The sequence below is a fragment of the Scyliorhinus torazame genome, chromosome 19 (genome assembly GCF_047496885.1).
Source record: "Scyliorhinus torazame isolate Kashiwa2021f chromosome 19, sScyTor2.1, whole genome shotgun sequence".
Taxonomy (NCBI): Eukaryota; Metazoa; Chordata; class Chondrichthyes; order Carcharhiniformes; family Scyliorhinidae; genus Scyliorhinus; species Scyliorhinus torazame.
Window position 1 is genome coordinate 86573859 of NC_092725.1, and position 23798 is coordinate 86597656.

The 23798-nt window shown below is 47.8% G+C and overlaps 1 protein-coding gene across 3 annotated transcripts in view; it reads left to right on the forward strand.

Moving 5' to 3' along the window:
* The first annotated feature begins 2619 nt into the window (after positions 1-2619).
* LOC140396286 (hemagglutinin/amebocyte aggregation factor-like) overlaps positions 2620-23798 on the forward strand; it is a 28467-nt gene continuing 7288 nt past the window's right edge. The window contains exons 1-5 of one of the 3 annotated variants that reach the window (XM_072484696.1): positions 2620-2750; positions 5093-5122; positions 18753-18782; positions 22852-22930; positions 23468-23656. In XM_072484696.1, coding sequence (XP_072340797.1) covers positions 2693-2750; positions 5093-5122; positions 18753-18782; positions 22852-22930; positions 23468-23656 — 386 coding nt within the window. In that variant the 5' untranslated portion in view covers positions 2620-2692. Of the gene's footprint in view, positions 2751-4081; positions 4203-5092; positions 5123-14911; positions 15047-18752; positions 18783-22851; positions 22931-23467; positions 23657-23798 lie in introns of those variants that run through there. The other 2 variants (XM_072484695.1, XM_072484697.1) reach the window with 2 other exon arrangements.

Here is a 23798-nt window from a genome sequence, read left to right on the forward strand (position 1 = left end):
CCCCCCAAACCTCCCCCCCCCCGCCCCCCCCCCCCACCCCCCGCTCACCTTGAAGTTGTGTCCCCTCGTAACCAACCCTTCAACGAAAGAGAACAGCTGTTTTTTTATCTGCCCCTACTAATCTTGTACACCTCAATCAGGTCGCCTCCTCAGTCTTCTCTGCTCCAACGAAAACAACCCAAGCCTATCCAACCTCTCTTCATAACTAAAATGTCCCTGCCCAGGTACCATCCTGGTGAATCGCCTCTGCACCCGCCCAAGTGCATTCACATCCTTTCTATAATGTGGTGACCAGACCTGCACACAGTACTCCAGCTGTGGCCTCACCAATGTTCTATATAGCTCCAACATGACTTCCTTGCTTTTGTAATCTATGTCATGGTTGATAAAGGCAAGTGTACCATATGCCTTTTTCACCACCCTATTAACCTGCCCTTCTGCCTTCAGAGATCTATTTACAAACACGCCAAGGCCCCTTTGTTCCTCAGAACTTCCCAGTATGGTGCCATTCATTGAATATTTCCTTGTCAAATTGCTCCTTCCGAAGTGTAACACCTCACACTTTCCAGAGTTAAATTCCACCTGCCACTTTTCTGCCCATTTGACCATCCCGTCTATATCTTCCTGTAACCCAAGACTCTCAGCCTCACTGTTAACCACCCAGTCTATCTTTGGGTCATCCGCAAACTTACTGATCCTACCCCCTACATAGTCATCTAAGTCATTTATAAAAATTACGAATAATAGGGGACCCAGATATATCACTGGACACTGGCTTCCAGTCACTAAAGCTGCCGTCTGTCATCACCCTCTGTTTCCTGCAGCTCAGCCAGTTTTGAATTCACTTTATCAAGTTCCCCTGTATCCCATGTGCATTCTTTATAAATCTCCCATTTGGGACCTTGTCAAATGCTTTGCAGAAATCCATGTAAACTAAATCAACAGCACTACCCTCATCTACACACCTCACATGCTCAAAAAATCCAATCAAATTTGTTTGGCATGACCTCCCTCTGACAAAGCCATGCTGACTATTCCTGATCAATCCTTGCCTCTCCAAGTGGAGATAGATTCTCTCCTTCAGAATTTTCTCCATTAGTTTCCCCACCACTGACGTGAGACTCACTGGCCTATAGTTCCCTGGCTTATCCCTACAGCCTTTTGTAAATACTGGGACCACATTTAAGGTTCTCCAGTCCTCTGGCACCTCTCCCGTGGCCAGAGAGGAATTACAAATTTGGATCAGAATCCCTGCAATCTCCTCCCTCGCCTCCCACAGCAACCTGGGCCACAATTCAACTGGACCTGGAGATTTCTCCACTTTTAAGCCTGCCAACACCCTATGACAACTTGCTCAATAACCTCACAGTCTCTCTCCCCGAGTTCCATATCTGCCTCCTCATTCTCTTGGGTGAAGACAGATGTGAAAGATTCATTTAACACCCCACCAATGTCCTCTGGCTCCACCCACAGATTCTCCCTTGGTCCCTAATGGGCCCTACATTTTCTCTAGTTATCCTCTTCCCATTGACATACTTATAGAATATCTTGGGATCTTCTCTACTTTTACCAGCTAGAGATTTCTCATATCCCCTCTTTGCTCTCCTAATTGCTTTCTTAAGCTCCAACCTGCACTTTCTGTACTCCACTAATGTCAATGCTCCCTTCGTACTTCTTGCAAGTCTCTCTTCCTTCTCATTGTATCCTGAACATCTCTGGTCATCCATGGTTCTTTGGGCTTGTTACTCCTTCCTATTACCCCAGAGGGAACATGTTGGGCCTGACCCTCCCCATTTCCTCTTTGAACACCCTCCACTGCTCTTCTGTAGATCTCCCCCACTGGTAACTTGCTCCAATCTACCTTGGCCAGATCCTGCCTTATTTTACTAAAGTCTGCTCTCCCACAATCTAAGACCTTTTTCTGCAATTTGTCTATTTCTTTGTCTGTAACAAACTTAGATTGCACCATGTTGTGGTCGCTATCACTAAAATGCTCCCCCACCATCATATCACCCACCTGTCTGGCTTCATTCCCCAGAATTAGATCCAGCACCGCACGTCCCTTGTTGGACCCTCCTCGCGTTTTCAATTTTGTGCGATTCTCTGCTCAGTCGTGAATCGCGTTGTCATTTGCACTTGATGTGAGAAAATGTATATCGACCAAGCCTGAACTGTAACAGGACATTATAGAGGAAAAGATAGTGTGCAACTTCGGTCGAATCTAGGAATGCTTGCTACTGAGATTGGCAGTTAAAAAGTTGAAAGTGAGACATTCTCCAATGTTGGCATCTTCCATCTCAACGATAATAAAATTGACTTGGACTCCCAGGGAAAATAATGCAAACTATCCATGGGAGAGAGAATTAATGCCTGTTGCTGGGCTGTACGGTTGGTGAAATGAGTGATTGCGGACAGTTTACCTGTTACTGGCTGGATCAGACTTGGGTATGAATTCATGTTCCCTCAGAAAAGCACCTGCTGTTCTATCTTTCCCCAGAGATATTTTGAAACCAGTTTGCTGATGTTGATTTTCTCACCAGCACCTGTAGTTAATGGAATTGAGAAACTCAGATTCACACAGCTGTTTATTTAGGCAACTGATCGGGATATTTCTTTGGATATAAAAGCTGGGGACAGGAGCTCCTTGTCCTCTGTTCTGCTTCTCCTGGAGTCAGTCCTTTGATCAGAAACAATGAGGACACTTGGTCTTCTTCTTATTATAATTGCTGGAATCCATGGAGGGCCTCCAGGTAAATGGAAAACCTGTTTTACTAACCTCAGAGTAACATTTTCATAACCTGACCAATCTGTGGTTTCTTTCAATGAAATTACCACTTTAGTGGCAATAAATGTCTGTACAGGTTTGTAAAGACTTGTTTGTAATTGTTGGTTTGTGGGTGTGCAGCTATGGGAACTGGATTGAGACTCCCCAAGCTAATCTTACAGACAACGTTTGAAGTCAATTGAGACAAGGGAGTTTTCTCAGTTTTGGCTGGATTATAACCCGGGTCCCACAAGTTCTCCGGTCACTCTGGCCAAGGTGTAAGTGTCTCTTCCATATGTTATTGCCTGAGCTGCACAGCTATTTACAGCAGTTAGCACTGTTGCTTCACAGCTCCAGGGTTCCAGGTTCGATTCCCGGCTTGGGTCACTGTCTGTGTGGAGTCTGCACGTTCTCCTTACGTCTGTGTGGGTTTCCTCCGGGTGCTCCGGTTTCCTCCCACAAATCCCGAAAGACAAGGGGCGAAATTCTCCGGAAACGGCCAGTCTGGTGCCCAAAACGGCGCAAATCAGACGGGCATCGCGCCGCCCCAAAGGTGCGGAATGCTCCGCATCTTTGGGGGCCGAGCCCCAACATTGAGGGGCTAGGCCGGCGGCGGAGGAATTTCCACCCCGCCAGCTGGCGGAAAAGGCCTTTGGTGCCCCGCCAGCTGGCGCGGAAATGACATCTCGGGGCGGCGCATGCGTGGGAGCGTCAGCGGCCGCTGACAGTTTCCCACGCATGCGCAGTGGAGGGAGTCTCTTCCGCCTCCGCCATGGTGGAGACCGTGGCGGAGGCGGAAGGGAAAGAGTGCCCCCACGGCACAGGCCCGCCCGCGGATCGGTGGGCCCCGATCGTGGGCCAGGCCACCGTGGGGGCACCCCCCGGGGCCAGATCGTCCCGCGCCCCCCCCAGGACCCCGGAGCCCGCCCACGCCGCCTTGTCCCGCCGGTAAGGTATGTGGTTCAATTTACGCCGGTGGGACAGGCAATTTATCGGCGGGACTTCGGCCCATCCGGACCGGAGAATAGAGCGGGGGGGCCCGCCAACCGGCACGGCACGATTCCCGTCCCCGCCGAATCTCTGGTGCCGGAGACTTCGGCAACCGGCGGGGGCGGGATTCACGCCAGCCCCCGGTGATTCTCCGACCCGGCGAGGGGTCGGAGAATGTCGCCCATGCTGTTAGGTAATTTGGACATTCTGAATTCTCCTTCATGTACCTGAACAGGTGCCGGAATGTGGCGACTAGGGTTTTCTTTACAGTAACTTCATTGCAGTGTTAATGTAAGCCTACTTGTGACTATAAAGATTATTAAAAACATTTATTTCAGCCATATGACTTTACAAATTTACAGGTGCAGTTTTTGTGGAATCCGGGTAAACCTTCTTGTCATCAAATCACAAAAAGAAGGATGTAAATCATGTGGTGATATGCATCACTGTAAGTACACAAAGGGGTTAATGTAAATACACGTAGACTAGATAGACACTAGAGGGAGCACCAGAGACATGACACACAGACAGTCAACCAATAGGTCAGTAAGATAGGACACGACCAATGGGCATTCACGATACACATAGAGGTGACACTACCACAGGAGGGCATTACACCAACACATATAAAAGGACACAGCACACATGATCTTCCTCTTTCCAGTGGAGACACTCAGTGAGTGCAGACACAGGGTTGATTGAACATCACACCCACCACGTGGGTTCTGGCAGACAGGTTCGTCAGTCTGAGTAGCTATAGAAGGATTAACAGTAGCTTCGAATCCAAGTAGGAGAATTATTAATAGTTTAATAAACGTGTTAAAGCTATCTCCAAGTCTGAACCTTCCTTTGTCAGAGTGCACATCAAGGAAGCAGCTTATGCTACGTCAAGAGCATAACAAGAGCATAACAAAACAAATCAAATGCTTGCTTTATGCGAAAAGGACCCAATAGAATGTGATTTCATCCCTTTAATATTAATTCAAGAGGATAACAGTGAAGTTACACAGACAGGGAGGGATGTGAGTTCTTCTAGCAGGAGCGTGTTTCAGTAAAACATCAACTCACTGTTGAAGATTGCAAGTTGGCACTTGTACAGCAAACACACACTGTATTGTGGTGACAGCTGTCCCAGTACTGAGGACAGACAATAAAATGTTGAGATATAAAATAACCCCAGCAGCATTCCGTTTATAGCTATCAAGTTGCCAGGCTTGAGACAAAACCTTATGGTGCAAGATTTGTAAGTTTTCAATCTATGACACTTGTGAAAGGATGAAGAGATTTGCAACTGATTCCACCTCACTAATATTTACTCAATAATTTTATCTCTTGTAGCAAGAACACCCAATGAGATCCGAGGTCCTGGTAAGTCCCATAAATCTTAATGATCAAATTAGGTTATGAATATTGTACCTTAGTAGATAAACACAACAGGCTGGCATTCTATCCAGTGTAACATAGCATTATCCTTCACACACATGATGATTCTTTACATGCCTAAGTCACGATTGTGGGTTGAGTGGGGAATCTCAACACATGCACAGGAGGAGCCACAGGATCGTGATCAGGCGAAGAAACTCTGGGAGTGTTTTTATAGCCTTTCTCTGTAGTGATCTGCATATCTGCATGTATACAAGGGGTTAATGTACAGACATCACAGTTAATTAATGACTAGACAGCAGCACTAGAGATGGGTATAAAAGACAGACTCGAGCCGAGTTCCCGCCTCTTTGTGTGTGTAGTGACTATACCAGAGGTAGAGGGAGATAGCTGAGAGTGCAGGTGTTGTTATTTGTTTATTTAGTATCTAGTATAAGAATTGGAGAGAGAAAAAACTCACAGTTTATTTGTTAACGTTACTCAATAAATTATTTGCTTTAATTGGAAGACAACGAATATTAATCAGCATCGAGTTTAGGATCATCTTGGTAAGAATCAAATGAGTAACAAAGTAATATAACTTGCGACCAGGATTAGTAATATAATATAACATGGTACAAGGTGCACATAAGAACATAAGAACTAGGAACAGGAGTAGGCCATCTGGCCCCTCGAGCCTGCTCCGCCATTCAATGAGATCATGGCTGATCTTTGTGGACTCAGCTCCACTCTCCGGCCCGTACACCATATCCCCGAATCCCTTTATTCTTTAGAAAGGTATCTATCTTTTTCTTAAAAACATTTAAAGAAGGAGCCTCAACTGCTTCACTGGGCAAGGAATTCCAGAGATTCACAACCCTTTGGGTGAAGACGTTCCTCCTAAACTCGGTCCTAAATCTACTTCCCCTTATTTTGAGGCTATGCCCCCTAGTTCTGCTTTCCCCGACCAGTGGAAACAACCTGCCCGCATCTATCCTATCTATTCCCTTCATAATTTTATATGTTTCAATAAGATCCCCCCGCATCCTTCTAAACTCCAATGAGTACAGTCCCAGCCTACTCAACCTCTCGTCATAATCTAATCCCCTCAACTCTGGGATCAACCTAGTGAATCTCCTCTGCACTCCCTCCAGTGCCAATATGTCCTTTCTCAGGTAAGGAGACCAAAACTGAACACAATACTCCAGATGCGGCCTCACCAACACCCTATACAATTGCAGCATAACCTCCCTAGTCTTGAACTCCATGTCTCTAGCAATGAAAGACAAAACTCGATTAGCCTTCTTAATCACCTGTTGCACCTGCATACCAACTTTTTGTGACTCGTGCACCAGCACACCCAGGTCCCTCTGCACAGCAGCATGTTTTAACATCTTACCGTTTAAATAATAATCCATTCTGCTGTTATTCCTCCCAAAATGGATAGCCTCACACTTGGCAACATTGAATTCCATCTGCCAGACCATAGCCCATTCACCTAACCTATCCAAATCCTTCTGCAGACTTCCGGTATCCTCTGCACTTTTTGCTTTATCAATCATCTTAGTGTCGTCTGCAAACTTTTCCACATTGCACTTGGTCCCCAACTCCAAATCATCTATGTAAATTGTGAACAACTGCGGGCCCAACACTGATCCTTGAGGGACCCCATTAGTTTACAGGTTGCCAACCAGACAAACACCCATTTATCCCCACTCTCTGCTTTCTGTTAGTTAACCAATCCTCTACCCATGCTACCACTTTACCCTCAATGCCATGCATCTTTAGTTTATGCAGCAACCTTTTGTGTGGCACCTTGTCAAAAGCTTTCTGGAAATCCAGATATACCACATCCATTGGCTCCCCGTTATCTACCGCACTGGTAACGGCCTCAAAGAATTCTACCAAATTAGTCAGACATGACCTACCCTTTATGAACCCATGCTGCGTCTGCCCAATGGGACAATTTCCCTCCAGGTGCCCCGCTATTTCCTCCTTAATGATAGATTCCAGCATTTTCCCTACAACCGAAGTTCAGCTTACCGGCCTATAATTACCCGCTTTCTGCCGACCTCCTTTTTTAAACAGTGGTGTCACGTTTGCTACTTTCCAATCCTCTGGGACCACCCCAGAGTCTAGTGAATTTTGATAAATTATCACTAGTGCGTTTACAATTTCCCTAGCCATCTCTTTTAACACTCTGGGATGCATCCTATCAGGGCCAGGAGACTTGTCTACCTTTAGCCCCATTAGCTTGCCCAATACTGCCTCCTTAGTGATTACAATCATCTCAAGGTCCTCACCTATCATATCTTTATTTCCATCAGTCACTGGCATGTTATTTGTGTCTTCCACTGTGAAGACTGACCCATAAAACCTGTTCAGCTCCTCGGCCATTTCCCCGTCTCCTATTATTAAATCTCCCTTCTCATCTTCCAAAGGACCAATATTTACCTTAGCCACTCTTTTTTGTCTTATATATTTGTAGAAGCTTTTACTATCTGCTTTTATGTTCTGAGCAAGTTTACTTTCATAGTCTACCTTGCTCTTCTTTATAGCTTTTTTAGTAGTTTTCTGTTGTCCCCTAAAGACTTCCCAGTCCTCTAGTCTCCCACTAATTTTTGCCACTTTGTATGTCTTTTCCTTCAATTTGATACTCTCCCTCACCTCCTTAGATATCCACAGTCGATTTTTCCCCTTTCTACCGTCTTTCTTTTTTGTCGGTATGAACCTTTCCTGAACACTGTGAAAGATCGCTCGGAAGGTTCTCCACTGTTCCTCAACTGCTTCACCATGAAGTCTTTGCTCCCAGCCTACCTTAGCTAGTTCTTCTCTCATCCCATTGTAATCGCCTTTGTTGAAGCACAAAACATTAGTGTTTGATTTTACCTTGCCATCCTCCAACTGTATTTTCAATTCCACCATATTGTGGTCGCTCCTTCCAAGAGGATCCCGAACTATGAGATCATTAATCAATCCTGCCTCATTACACAGGACCAGATCTAGGACCGCTTGTTCCCTTGTCGGTTCCATTACATACTGTTCCAGGAAATTATCCCGGCCACATTCTATAAACTCCTCCTCAAGGCTGCCTTTACCAACCTGGTTAAACCAATCGACATGCAGATTAAAATCTCCCATGATAACCGCTGTACCATTTCTACATGCATCCGTTATTTCTTTGCTTATTGCCTGCCCTACCATCCTGTTACTATTTGGTGGCCTATAGACTACTCCTATCAGTGACCGTTTCGCCTTACTATTCTTGATTTCCACCCAAATTGATTCAACCTTGTCCTCCATAGCACCAATATCATCCCTTACTATTGCCCGGATGCCATCCTTAAACAACAAAGCTACACCACCGCCCTTACCGTCCATTCTATCCTTTCGTATAGTCTGATACCCTTGGATATTTAACTCCCAGTCGTGACCATCTTTTAACCATGTTTCAGTAATGGCCACTAAATCATAGTCATTCACGATGATTTGCGCCATCAACTCATTCACCTTATTCCGTATACTACGAGCATTCAGATAAAGTACACTTATGCTGATTTTTATGTCCTTGTTATGAATCCTAACACCTTGATCAGTAACTTTGCGCAAATTATTTTTCCTCTTACCCTTTCTCCTAATTTTCTTTGTCTTTGACCCCATATCTCTACATAATAACCTGTCACGTAACCTGCTGCCTTGCTCTCCATTAACCATCATACTGTCCATAGCTTTACCCTTCCCTTCCCCCCAACTTGCTAGTTTAAAGTCCTTGTGACCAACCTATTTATCCTATTCGCTAGAACACTGGTCCCAGAATGGTTCAGGTGAAGACCGTCCCATCGGTACAGGTCCCTCCTGCCCCAGTACTGATGCCAATGCCCCATGAAATGGAATCCCTCTTTCCCGCACCACTCCTTTAGCCACGTGTTAACTTCCCTAATTTTCTCAACCCTATGCCAATTGGCACGTGGCTCGGGTAGTAATCCAGAGATTATAACCCTGGAGGACCTGTTCTTTAATTTAGTCCCTCGTGTTTGATAATCCCCAAACAGGTCCTCTTTCCTAGTCTTACCTATGTTGTTAGTCCCAACGTGGACCACAGCAACTGGATCCTCCCCCTCCCTCTCCAAAATCCTTTCAAGCCGATCAGAGATGTCCCTCACCCTGGCACCGGGCAGGCAACATACCATGCGGGACTCACGATCTGGCTTACAAAGGATGCCATCAATCCCCCTAATTATAGAATCCCCTACAACTACCACTTGTCTTTTTGCTCCCCCTGTTGAATGGCTTCCTGTACCACGGTGCAGTGGTCAGTCAACGCCTCCTCCCTACAGCCCTCTTCCTCATCCACACAGGGAGCAAGTACTTCATACCTAGTAGTAGTGTAGTAATATATCATATTCTCTAAATCAGAACTACTGAGTCTGTATTGTCCCCTTAACATTACCGTGGTTGTGACCCCCGATCGTACTGATCACCTCCCTCAGCACCAAAACACACGGCCGCTTTATGTCTGAGACAGTGGAGGAAGTTTGGAGTTATTTTTCAGAGTTATCAATAAACATTTTTATTCTGATTAAATGTTTCAAATATGTAAATATTAACGTACTTTAAAATGCCCAAGACTGTAAAGTTTTATTTAAATTGGAAACATAGGCTGGGGTTTTCTCCGTTCCTGAGACTAAATGTTGACGTCGGTGCAGGATTCATGAAGTTCCACGACAGCAAAGCTGGCGCCGCACCTGGACCGATTCAGCTGCTGTTAAGGGGATAGTCCGGCACCACGTGGAAGACAATCGTTTCCAATGAGAAACGATGTGGGATTTCGACAGTTTTGTGATTGGCACTCAGGAGGCAGACAAGCTGCAGCCGTATACACACACCGCACTCCCCACACACCATCCCAGCCAACAAGATGGCAGCGAGGAGAGCAGCACCCTGTTACACGGACGCTGAGCTGCAGACCCTCCTGGACGCAGTGGAGGAGAGGCGGTTGTACCCCGGCCCTGAAGGAGGCTGCCAGCTACTGCCATTCGCCGTGCCTGGGCGCAGGTGGCAGAGGCGGTCAGCGCCGTGAGCAACACCGTCCGGACCGGCCAGCAGGGCCATACAAAAGTGGACAACCTTCTCAGGGTGGCCAATGTGTGTAGGCAGCACTGTACGCCTGGCACAAACCCGCATCCCACACACCCATAACCCCCCCCAACCCGGAGAGCGGCAGAACCCCCACCCTGCACCACATGCCGGCACCCATACAGGCTGTCATGGTCAGTCGGACTGTCTAACACTGTTGTTTTCTGCCCCCCCCCATCCCATCAAAGGAGAAGACTGCCCGTAACTACCAGTAACGGGAGAAAATTGGAGGGGGCTGCCGGACCTGCGGCCCCTCCCCGCGGCAGAGCAGACAGCCTTGGATGTAGTTGGCGGCTGGGAGGAAAGGGTCGACGGGGTTGCCGCTGGTAAGGAAGTGAACCCGGTTCCCCGTGACACGTGTCAACCCCTCCCACCCCCCCCCCCCCCCCCACCCCCAGCACCACCACCACACGACTCGCACCCTCATCTCCACACCACTCTCACCCCCACACCACCCTCACCCTCACACCACCCTCACCCTCACACCACCCTCACCCTCACACCACCCTAACCCTCAACCTCACACTCACCCCCCCCCAACCACCATCACCCACCAGCAGTATAATCACGCATCTTGTGTCTTGCAGGACCTGCTGCTGATGGGGCAGATCCAACTGGTGTCCCCCATTCCCAGCCAGTGTGGCAGCCAAGCCCCCCCCGGGAGCCAAGCAGTGACAAGGAGACCAGCTCAGATAGCAGACCTTGACAAGAGACTCAGGACACCCAAGAGCTCGAGTCCGATGTTGACACAAATTTCCCATCACAGCCGCCTCCAACACATTCCACTATCCCAGAGACACTCACCTGAGTTGGCCACTTTAGTGAAGAGGCTCCTGGGATACTATCTGGTGCTCACCACACAGCTGCTCCGGTACAGCAGGTGGAGGTAGGAGGACCCGAGGGGGAGGACGGTCGGAGGGACCCCAGGGACTAGCCGCCATCCAGATGGGTTTCAGGTTTCTGTAACGGACAGTGCCATCAATCGTGGAGTTGCAGTTGCAGAGCCAGGGACTACAGCAGGGGTTGTCGGCGAGCTGCAGCTGCAGCTGGAGAGGTCCAACCGCGTGCAGCAGCAGCAGGTGGTGCCGACAATGCGTGCCACCCAGGCCAATACCGCACAGGTGGTGTCCGTGGTGGAGGCATTGGGGGCGAGGGTTCTGGCTATGCATCAGCATGTCCAAGGCCTGGGCATTCTGTACAGGAGCTGGCCGAGGCCCAGGACAGGGTTGCTGTTTCACAGGCTCTGTGCCAGAGCCACCTGGAAATTGCAGCGGCGCTTCTGAGTGCAGCCCAGTCACAGCGGGCCATGGCTGGGAACGTCAGCGGCATTGCCCAGGCGCTGGCCGACGAGGCGCAGGCACAGAGGGCGGTGGTGCAGTCACTGGCTGATGTGGCACAGGCCCAGAAGGTGGTGGCACAGTCAATGGATAATGTGGCGCCCAGACCCAGACAGAAATCGTCCACCCCCTGTGCTCCATGGCCGCGAGCATGCAGACCCTGGTCGAGACGAGAGCGGGCATCGAGGACTGGCAGCGCCAGGTGGCGGGGGGACTCGGGGGATAGCTCCACTCACACCCCCGTCCATGGAGTAGCCTGGGAACGCTGAGGGAGGAGGCAGTGACCCCTGCAAGGGGGGGGGGGGGGGTTGCCGGAACACCGCAGCACCTCCGACTCCCCCCTCCTCTCCATGGCACTTCTGGTGGGCAGCTGACAGAACAGAGCGGCACTACGCCACCTGGGACACCTGAGCAGCAGCCAGAACCCAGGGACTCGATGGCACGGTGTGATAGAGTGGCCAGCTCGCATGCAGGGATCACCCAAGTGGACGGTGAAAAGTGGTACCGTGGACAGGAGTCAGAGATTGTCAGATGTGTGGACCACCAGAGCTCATCGCAGAGCGGGTTGTCATCAATGTCCATCCCATGGACCAGACCATGTTACTGCCAACCCAGGACCCACACCCTGTAGTGCGGAGGTATGTATCATGGAGGGGGTCGTAGGTGGGGCTGGCTGGAATGGGGCGAGGGGGGATGTGGTTTCTGTGCCCCGGCGAGTTTCACCCACTCCCTTGCCCCCCCGAGTCGGTGAACCTGGAGGCGATCAGAGCCTCCTGTGCACGTTGACCCTGGCGCACATGCCGTGCGGTCTCCCGTGCCTGCCTGGGCCCCATGACCTCCCACCCTCGCTCGCCACTGCATCTTCCTCATTGAATGAAGCCTAGCATTCATCCTCCTCCTCCAGCACATTGCCCCTCTGCTGCGCGATGTTGTGGAGGACGCAGCAGTCCACCACGATGCGGATGAGCCTCTCAACATGGTGTTGGAGGACCCCTCCAGAGTGGTCCAGGCACCTGAACTCCATCTTCAGGAGGACAAAGCACTGCTCGGTCACACCCCTGGTTACAGTATGGGCATCATTGTAGCGGGCCGATGCATTGGTCTGTGGCCAATGTTAGGGTTCCATGTGGGGGCTTTTCCGAGATATGTGGTCACTACGGGGGTTTGGGTCAGGTCACCAGCATACTTGGAGGAAGGGGGGCACCCAGAAATCCAGGGTGATGTGGTGAGGGTGGGGCTGATTAGCAGTGCGCGGAGGGGTGGCTGGCCCTGGGACCTCACTATCAGGCTGCCAGCTCAAAATGGCAGCCCGATAGCGGGATTCCCTCGCGAAGGATACTGAATGGCAGCTGGAACTGTTTTTAAGCAATCCACTTACCAAACACATACTGCAGCAATGAAGAATGTTCACAGAAGTTCTACCCTCCTGGGTTCGGGAGTCCGAGATGGACCCACAACACCATTGCATTGAGGAGAGGAGGGCCACCCTCTTCCCAGGATGGGCTACAGACTCAAGACCGCCCTCTGAATGGCATCTGGGAGGAGGTGTTGATGGCAGTCTGCGCTGCCAGCCTCACCAGGAGGAGTCAGTTAGTGTTCGTGATCCCTACAACGTGAATCGCGATCATGAGGAGAATCGCCCAAAAGGGGCCACTAGTGATTCCTCTGCTCTGAGAGGGCAGCTAACCAGGGAGGGCTCCATAAGCCATGGTGCTGGTGTCCTCTGGTTGTGGTGAGCTCTTCTGATCCCTTGCTTCCTCTGCAGTGGGACAACACTTCTGAGGTGTGCCAATACCTGGTGGGCCCCTGATTGAGCTTGGCCATGCCCATCATCTTGATGAACCAGCTTGTATACAAGGGTGTCCAGAGTGGCAGCCTTGGTGGGCTGCCATATGACCAGAGGCCTCTGAGCAAAGGACACAGGCAGCCCTCAGCAGAGCACTGCAGCAATGCCGGTCTGAGCCAGGTCTCCCTGATCCCAAGGGAGACATCCTGAGTCATAGAACATAGAACATGTGGTAGGTTATATTAGGGGTATTACGGTACCTAGGTGGGATGTACCTTATACTGTAGTATGATTGGTAGAACCTGCCTGCTGGTTCCGCCCAGCAGGCGGAGTATAAGAGTCTGTGTATCACCCACAGCAGTCATTCTGTACCAGAGCTGCTGGGGTAACTTGTTAATTAAAGCCTTCAATTGGACTACAATCTCGCTTCAGTAGTGATTGATCGTGCATCAGAGCATACAGTGCAGAAAGAGGCCATTCGGCCCATCGAGTCTGCATCGACCCACTTAAGCCCTCACTTCACCCTATCCCCGTAACCCAATAAACGTCGTGGAGGGGTGGTGCATCGCGGAGGGGTGGAGCATCGCGGACGGGTGGAGCATCGCGGACGGGTGGAGCATCACGGAGGGATGGAGCATCACGGAGGGGTGGAGCATCGCGGAGGGAAGAAGCATAGTGGAGGGATGGAGCATCGTAGAGGGGTGGAGCATCGTGGAGGGATGGAACATCGTGGAGGGATGGAGCATCGTGGAGGGATGGAACATCGTGGAGGGATGGAGCATACTGTGTCCAAGCCACTAATGATATAGAAATCCAGGCCAATGACGGTTTTGCATGGATCGGCCAGCACGAGGTGCAAACAACAATATCACTGCCAGCGAGGGACGGGAGCATGGCATCGGAATCGGCGCTGGGCGCAAACTCTGAGTATCCAATTTGGGGCGATTCTCCACATGATCGCGATTGATTGGTGGTAGGGATTACGAAATGGAAAGTTCAGCCCAAAATTTCAATTCACAGACAGTGTGGATTTACCTGTGGAAGTAAACATTTGCACTGGGTGTGAGAAAATGTATATAGACCAAGCCTGAACTGTAACAGGACATTATAGAGGAAAAGATAGTGTGCAACTTCGGTCGAATCTAGGAATGCTTGCTACTGAGATTGGCAGTTAAAAAGTTGAAAGTGAGACATTCTCCAATGTTGGCATCTCCCATCTCAACAATAATAAAATTGACTTGAACTCCCAGGGAAAATAATGCAAACTATCCATGGGAGAGAGAATGAATGCCTGTTGCTGGGCTGTACGGTTGGTGAAATGAGTGATTGCGGACAGTTTACCTGTTACTGGCTGGATCAGACTTGGGTATGAATTCATGTTCCCTCAGAAAAGCACCTGCTGTTCTATCTTTCCCCAGAGATATTTTTAAACCAGTTTGCTTATGTTGATTTTCTCACCAGCACCTGTAGTTAATGGAATTGAGAAACTCAGATTCACATAGCTGTTTATTTAGGCAACTGATCGGGATATTTCTTTGGATATAAAAGCTGGGGACAGGAGCTCCTTGTCCTCTGTTCTGCTTCTCCCGGAGTCAGTCCTTTGATCAGAAACAATGAGGACACTTGGTCTTCTTATTATTATAATTGCTGGAATCCATGGAGAGCCTCCAGGTAAATGGAAAACCTGTTTTACTAACCTCAGAGTAACATTTTCATAACCTGACCAATCTGTGGCTTCTTTCAATGAAATTACTACTTTAGTGGCAATAAATGTCTGTACAGGTTTGTGAAGACTTGTTTGTAATTGTTGGTTTGTGGGTGTGCAGCTATGGGAACTGGAATGAGACTCCCCAAGCTAATCTTACAGACAACGTTTGAAGTCAATTGAGACAAGGGAGTTTTCTCAGTTTTGGCTGGATTATAACCCGGGTCCCACAAGTTCTCTGGTGTAAATCACTCTGGCCAAGGTGTAAGTGTCTCTTCCATATGTTATTGCCTGAGCTGCACAGCTATTTACAGCAGTTAGCACTGTTGCTTCACAGCTCCAGGATCCCAAGTTCGATTCCCGGCTTTGGTCACTGTCTGTGCGCAGTCTGCACATTCTCCCTGTGTCTGTGTGGGTTTCCTCCGGGTGCTCCGGTTTCCTCCCACCAGTCCCGAAAGACGTGCTGTTAGGTAATTTGGACATTCTGAATTCTCCCTCTCTGTACCCGTACAAGCACCAGAGTGTGGCCACTAGGGGTTTTTCACAGTAACTTCATTGCAGTGTTAATGTAAGCCTACTTATGAGAATAAATTGTGATCATAATATGGTAGAATTCATACTCCAATTTGAAAGAAAGAAGGTAGAATCAGATGTAAAGGTGTTACAGTTAAATAAAGGTAACTACAGGGGCATGAGTGAGGAACTGACGACAATCGACTGGGAGCAGAGCCTAGTGGGAAAGACAGTAGAACAGCAATGGCAAGGGTTTCTGGGAGTAATTGAGGACACAGTACAGAGGTTCATCCCAAAGAAAAGAAAGGTTATCAGAGGGGGGATTAGGCAGCCATGGCTGACAAAGGAAGTTAGGGAATGCATCAAAGCAAAAGAGAAAGCCTATAATGTGGCAAAGAGTAGTGGGAAGTCAGAAGATTGGGAAGGCTACAAAAACAAACAGAGGATAACAAAGAGAGAAATAAGGAAAGAGAGGATCAATTATGAAGGTAGGCTAGCCAGTAACATTAGGAATGAAAGTAGACATTGGGCCACTCCAAAATGACACTGGTAATCTAGTGATGGGAGACAAGGAAATAGCTGAGGAACTAAATAAGTACTTTGCGTCAGTCTTCACAGTAGAAGACATGAGTAATATCCCAACAATTCCGGAGAGTCAGGGGGCAGAGTTGAATATGGTAGCCATCACAAAGGAGAAAGTGCTGGAGAAACTAAGAGGTCTAAAAATTGATAAATCTCCGGGCCCAGATGGGCTACATCCTAGAGTTCTAAAGGAGATAGCTGAAGAAATAGTGGAGGTGTTAGTTATGATCTTTCAAAAGTCACTGGAGTCCGGGAAAGTCCCAGAGGATTGGAAAATCGCTGTTGTAACCCCCCTGTTCAAGAAGGGAACAAGGAAAAAGATGGAAAATTATAGGCCAATTAGCCTAACCTCGGTTGTTGGCAAGATTCTAGAATCCATTGTTAAGGATGAGATTTCTAAATTCTTGGAAGTGCAGGGTCAGATTAGGACAAGTCAGCATGGATTTAGTAAGGGGAGGTCGTGCCTGACAAACCTGTTAGAGTTCTTTGAAGAGATTACAAATAGGTTAGACCAAGGAGAGCCAATGGATGTTATCTATCTTGACTTCCAAAAGGCCTTTGATAAGGTGCCTCACGGGAGACTGCTGAGTAAAATAAGGGCCCATGGTATTCGAGGCAAGGTACTAACATGGATTGACGATTGGCTGTCAGGCAGAAGGCAGAGAGTTGGGATAAAAGGTTCTTTTTCGGAATGGCAACCGGTGACGAGTGGTGTCCCGCAGGGTTCAGTGTTGGGGCCACAGCTGTTCTCTTTATATATTAACGATCTAGATGACGGGACTGGGGGCATTCTGGCTAAGTTTGCCGATGATACAAAGATAGGTGGAGGGGCAGGTAGTATGGAGGAGGTGGGGAGGCTGCAGAAAGATTTAGACAGTTTAGGAGAGTGGTCCAAGAAATGGCTGATGAAATTCAACGTGGGCAAGTGCGAGGTCTTGCACTTTGGAAAAAAGAATAGAGGCATGGACTATTTTCTAAACGGTGACAAAATTCATAATGCTGAAGTGCAAAGGGACTTGGGAGTCCTAGTCCAGGATTCTCTAAAGGTAAACTTGCAGGTTGAGTCCGTAATTAAGAAAGGAAATGCAATGTTGTCATTCATCTCAAGAGGCTTGGAATATAAAAGCAGGGATGTACTTCTGAAGCTTTATAAAGCATTAGTTAGGCCCCATTTAGAATACTGTGAGCAATTTTGGGCCCCACACCTCAGGAAGGACATACTGGCACTAGAGCGGGTCCAGTGGAGATTCACACGGATGATCCCAGGAATGGTAGGCCTAACTTACGATGAACGTCTGAGGATCCTGGGATTATATTCATTGGAGTTTAGGAGGTTGAGGGGAGATCTAATAGAAACTTACAAGATAATGAATGGCTTAGATAGGGTGGATGTAGGGAAGTTGTTTCCATTAGCAGGGGAGACTAGGACCTGGCGGCACAGCCTTAGAATAAAAGGGAGTCACTTTAGAACAGAGATGAGGAGAAATTTCTTCAGCCAGAGAGTGGTGGGTCTGTGGAATTCATTGCCACAGAGGGCGGTGGAGGCCGGGACGTTGAGTGTCTTTAAGACAGAAGTTGATAAATTCTTGATTTCTCGTGGAATTAAGGGCTATGGAGAGAGAGCGGGTAAATGGAGTTGAAATCAGCCATGATTGAATGGTGGAGTGGACTCGATGGGCCGAATGGCCTTACTTCCACTCCTATGTCTTATGGTCTAATAAAGATTATTAAAAACATTTATTTCAGCCATTTGACTTTACAAATTTACAGGTGCAGTTTTTGTGGAATCCGGGTAAACTTTCTTGTCATCAAAGTGCAAAAAAGGATGTAAATTAAATGCTTGCTTTATACGAAAAGGACCCAATAGTCTGTGATTTCATCTCTTTGATATTAATTGAAGAGGATAACAGTGAGGTTACGCAGACTGGGAGGGATGCGAGTTCTTCTAACAGGAGCGTGTTTCAGTAAAACGTCAACTCACTGTTGAAGATTGCAAGTTGGCACTTGTACAGCAAACACACACTGTATTGTGGGGACAGCTGTCCCAGTACTGAGGACAGACAATAGAATGTTGAGATATAAAATAACCCCAGCAGCCAGGTCTTGTATTCTGTTTGCAGCTATCATAGAATTTACAGTGCAGAAGGAGGCCCTTCGGCCCATCGAGTCTGCACCGGCTCTTGGAAAGAGCACCCTACCCAAGGTCAACACCTCTACCCTATCCCCATAACCCCACCCAACAATAAGGGCAATTTAGCATGGCCAATCCACCTAACCTGCACATCTTTGGACTGTGGGAGGAAACCGGAGCACCCGGAGGAAACCCACGCACACACGGGGAGGATGTGCAGACTCCGCACAGACAGTTACCCAAGCTGGAATCGAACCTGGGACCCTGGAGCTGTCAAGCAATTGTGCTATCCACAATGCTACCGTGCTATCAGTTTGCCAGGCTTGAGACGAATCCTTATGATACAAGATTTGTAAGTTTTCAATCTATGATACTTGTGAAAAGATTAAGGATTTGCAACTGATTCCACCTCACTAATATTTACTCAATAATTTTATCTCTTGTAGCAAGAACACCCAATGAGATCCGACGTCCTCGTAAGTCCCATAAATCTTAATGTTCAAATTAGAATATGAATATTGTACCTTAGTAGATAAACACAGCAGGCTGGAGTTATTTTTCAGAATTATCAATAAAAAGTTTTATTGTGATTTGATGTTTTGAACGTGTAGATGTGAACATACTTTAAAAGGCGTAAGATGGTAAACATAGAACATACAGTGCAGAAGGAGGCCATTCGGCCCATCAAGTCTGCACACACCCACTTTAAGCCCTCACTTCCACCACAGCAAAACTGGCACCACACCTGGACCGATTCCGCGACTGTTAAGGGGCTAGCTCCAGTGCCGCGTGGAACAAAATCGTTTCGATTCCAATGAGGCACGTTGCGGGATTCGCCGGGACTGTGATTGACACTTTGATTAGTGATCATTTGATTAGAGATAGTCAACACAGTTTTGTGAAGGGTAGGTCGTGCCTCACAAACCTTATTAAGTTCTTTGAGAAGGTGACCAAACAGGTGGATGAGGGTAAAGCAGTTGATGTGGTGTATATGGATTTCAGTAAAGCATTTGATAAGATTCCCCACGGTAGGCTACTGCAGAAAATACAGAAGCATGGGATTCAGGGAGATTTAGCAGTTTGGATCAGAAATTGGCTAGCCGGAAGAAGGCAAAGGGTGGTGGTTGATGGGAAGTGTTCAGACTGGTGTCCAGTTACCAGTGGTCTCCCACAAGGATCTGTTTTGGGGCCACTGCTGTTTGTCATTTTTATAAATGACCTGGAGGAGGGCGTAGAAGGATGGGTGAGTAAATTTGCAGATGACACTAAAGTCGGTGGAGTTGTGGACAGTGCGGAAGGATGTTACAAGTTACAGAGGGTCATAGATAAGCTGCAGCGCTGGGCTGAGAGGTGGCAAATGGAGATTAATGCCGAAAAGTATGAGGTGATTCATTTTGGGAGGAATAACAGGAAGACAGAGTACTGGGCTAATGGTAAGATTCTTGGCAGTGTGGATGAGCAAAGAGATCTTGGTGTCCATGTACATAGATCCCTGAAAGTTGCCACTCAGGTTGAGAGGATTGTTAAGAAGGAATACAGTGTGTTAGCTTTTATTGGTAGAGGGATTGAGTTTCGGAGCCATGAGGTCATGTTGCAGCTGTACAAAACTCTAGTGCGGCCGCATTTGGAGTATTGCGTGCAATTCTGGTCGCCGCATTATAGGAAGGATGTGGAAGCATTGGAAAGGGTGCAGAGGAGATTTACCAGAATGTTGCCTGGTATGGAGGGAAGATATTATGAGGAAAGGCTGAGGGACTTGAGGCTGTTTTCGTTAGAGAGAAGAAGGTTAAGAGGTGACTTAATTGAGGCATACAAGATGATCAGAGGATTGGATAGGGTGGACAGTGAGAGCCTTTTTCCTCGGATGGTGATGTCTAGCATGAGGGAACATACCTTTAAATTGAGGGGAGATAGATATGGGACAGATGTCAGAGGTAGGTTCTTTACTCAGTAAGGGCGTGGAATGCCCTGCCTGCAACAGTAGTGGACTCGCCAACACTAAGGGCATTCAAATGGTCATTGGATAGACATATGGACGATAAGGGAATAGTGTAGATTGGCTTTAGAGTGGCTTCACAGGTCGGCGCAACATCAAGGGCCGAAGGGCCTGTACTGCGCTGTAATGTTCTATGTTCTACTTGGGAGGCTGACAAGCTGCAGTTGCATGCACACATTACAATCCTCACACACACTCATCCCAGTCAACAAGATGCGCCCATACAGCTTATGGGTCGGATGGGGCCAGAGGGCACCCAAGGGGGTGGCATGGTGGGGACACCTATACAAACCGTGGCCCTAAGTTCACATTGTGCTGTCAGCGGCATGCCCAGCGGCATGGCTGCCTTTCCTGCTGTGGCAATGTTGTTCCGTGCCCGTCCACCCCGACCCCACAACCCACCTCCTGACCAACCCCCAATACTCCCCCCGGCCCTGGCAGAAGCTTTTCAGACAGTTGCACAACTGTCAGCAAACTATGGCGATGTTGGGCACTTTCCTTCCCCCACTCTCTCTCCCTCAGTAGCCGCCATGCCGGTTTCACGAATTTTAAAAGCACAAGTGAACCACGCCGTGGGGAACTCAGCCCATTGGAAGCCGAGTATTGCAGAGACCTTGGAGAATACCGGGTCGGGCCCGTTAATGGTATGCAAAGATGTCCACTGTACGTGCGTTCTGGTACACATTGACGCCACTGTCGAGGTGACGGAGAATTGCAATTTGGCATCAATTTGGCGTTCGCCACGATTTTAGCATCCGAACCTATTCTCCACCAATTGCGTTTTGCAATTTCGGCATCGGCAAACGGAGAAACCAGCACAGCATCTTTCTAAAATACAACTGAAAAATATCCAGTGGAAAATTACCATGATAACAATAATAGTACAGATAATTTCCCTACTTTGCTTTACATTTTAAATTATTTATCCGTGTGCTCTATCCAATGTCATGGAACAGTAGCTGTGGGACCAGCTGAATGACAAGCCTCTGCCAATGGTCTTTTTAGCTATTTGCTCCTTGACCTTTGGTTGCACTTCAACCCCACGTTCCTCATCTTTGGTCACCCAGTGTGGAGAGGGGCGAGCAGGGAGGAGGTCCTCCTCATAAGCCTGCTCCTGTGCCTGGCAAAGTTGGCCATTATCAGGTCCAGGCAAAGGGTCGTCCGACTACTTTTACCATGGCTATATTTGTGGCTGGGTAGCCTTGGAGAGTAAGCATGTGGTGTCCACCAGCACTTTTCAGGCCCTTTGCAACCAGTAGGCATTGTGAATACTGAGGGACACCATCCCGGGAATATGTTATAGAACCATAGAAACGTTACAGCACAGGAGGCCATTCGGCCCATCTGGTCCATGCCAGCCTAAGGACATCCACGTGCCCTTTCTAATCCCAACTTCCTGCTCCCGGTCCATAGCCCTTTAGCTTAAAGCACTTAAGGTACAGATTCAAGCACCTTTCTTAAAGAGTTTAGCATCTCTGCCTCCACCACTAACTTGGACCGTGAATTCCAGACTCCCACTGCCCTCTGCGTAAAAATGTTCTTCCTCATGTCCCCTCTACATCTTCTGCCACTTATCTTGAATCTATGTCCCTGGTTCTAGAATTCTCCACCAAGAAAAACTATTTTATCCTGTCCACCCTATCTCTTCCACTCATAATTTTGTACACCTTAAATTTATTAAGGTACTTTTTCATGTTCTGTTACAGTATGCCACCAGGCGCTGTCATACTATGTCATTTGTGTTCAATTTATTTGATTTTTTTTTGGTTCTAATCATAGAGTATAAATGGGTGATAGCTGGGACACTGGTCTGTGTTACAGGAGGGATGTGAGAATGAACAAGCCAATAAACATTCTCAGGAAAGATAAACTCTGTGTCTTGGTTTTGGCTTGATCAGCTGATTTGAATCCTATCAGTGCTCTTCGCTCATTCATAACTTACAATCACTATCTGAGAATGAGATTCACTTTCTGCAGGAGTGAGGAGAGTTTAAAGGGCAGTGGTAACTCCCAAACTGCTAGGAAATACCCCTTCCAATCTTCCATCTCTCTTTCCCTTGCTCGCCTATCCCCTCCCCTCCCCTGCCTCTTTCTTTCTCTCTCTCTCTCCCCCTCCCTCCCTTCCATCTGTCCTTTCCTGCCCACTCCTTCCCCGCTTTTCTCTCACCTCTCCACCTTCCTTCCCTCTTCCTTTATATGCTCTTATACATGCATCACTCAGATCAGAACCATTTACAGAATGTGCCTAAAATGGCTTGGCCAATATTTGAAGAGACAAATTAATGTTTGGAGTGGGAGACCTTTCCAGTGAATCCTAGTCCCAGATGCCGATGCAAATTAATAGGTTCTATTTTGTATCATTGTTTTAGAGAGGCTGCAAACAGAACCTTAGATTGGAGCCCCACAAGGCAAACACCTCCCCTGCAGGGTGCTGAACTAGTATTCCACACTTTGTGCTGATAGTCAGTGTCCTGAAATATGCTTCACTTGTACCTAATGCCCAGTGAATCAAAAAGTCAAATGTGTATAATGACTGTGATCCATTCCAGATAATCGTTGGCTGAATGAGTTTGATGACAAGCTGCTTTTTACCTGTCCCACATTGAATACAATTGGTTTAATTAGCAGGTAAGTGACCTAAGATCCCAATCAGCTGAGTGTAGGGATATATTACAAAGTGAGTTTTTAATATTTCTAACTTCTGCATTTCCTCTTTGGGCTGTCCTATAATATCCAGCAACTACAAAGAGAGTGGCCAGATTACCTTTGCTCTGCTCTTGTTTTGGATGTAGAGATGAGCAGGGTGTGTCACCTATGCACAGGTTTACTGTGCTGTGGAATCATGGGGCTGGATTCTCCGCTGGTGGGAAACATCGGCAGCACACCCAGGCCCGGGGATTTCCCGACGGCGTGGGGCTGCCCACCATGGGAAACCCCATTGGCTGGCTGGCAGGACGGAGAATCCTGATCCTGATCTTTGGGTTAATGCTGCCTTAGCTCAATTTAGTTACAGCTAGCAGAGGGAGGAGGCTATCATCTTCTGAGGTAACAGTTCAATCTGAACACACATTTTAGGGTAAAGACAGTTGGCAAATTCACAGACACACACCCAAAGTCTAACACTTGCACTCGTCCTGAAAATGCTTTTTGTGTTTTCTGTTCTAGTCAACATCACAGTTACTATGAGGATCGCTTGTGGGATTTCAAATGTAAGGCAACATTCAGTGAGTTGCCAACATGTGCATGGACTAACTACGTGAACAACATGGATGAGGAGTTTGCCTTCACCTGCCCATTTGGCTCCATTATTACTGGTGTCGAGGCTTATCACAGCAACTATTATGAGGACAGAAGGTATTTTGGAAAATAATAGCATTGTTCATAGTAAGGCTAGTATCTGCATAATATCAAAATAATAAGGCATAATATTCTCCGTTTGCTGATGCAAACAAAATCCATGTTAAAACATTTTTCCAGCTCCTTAAAATGCAGTTAT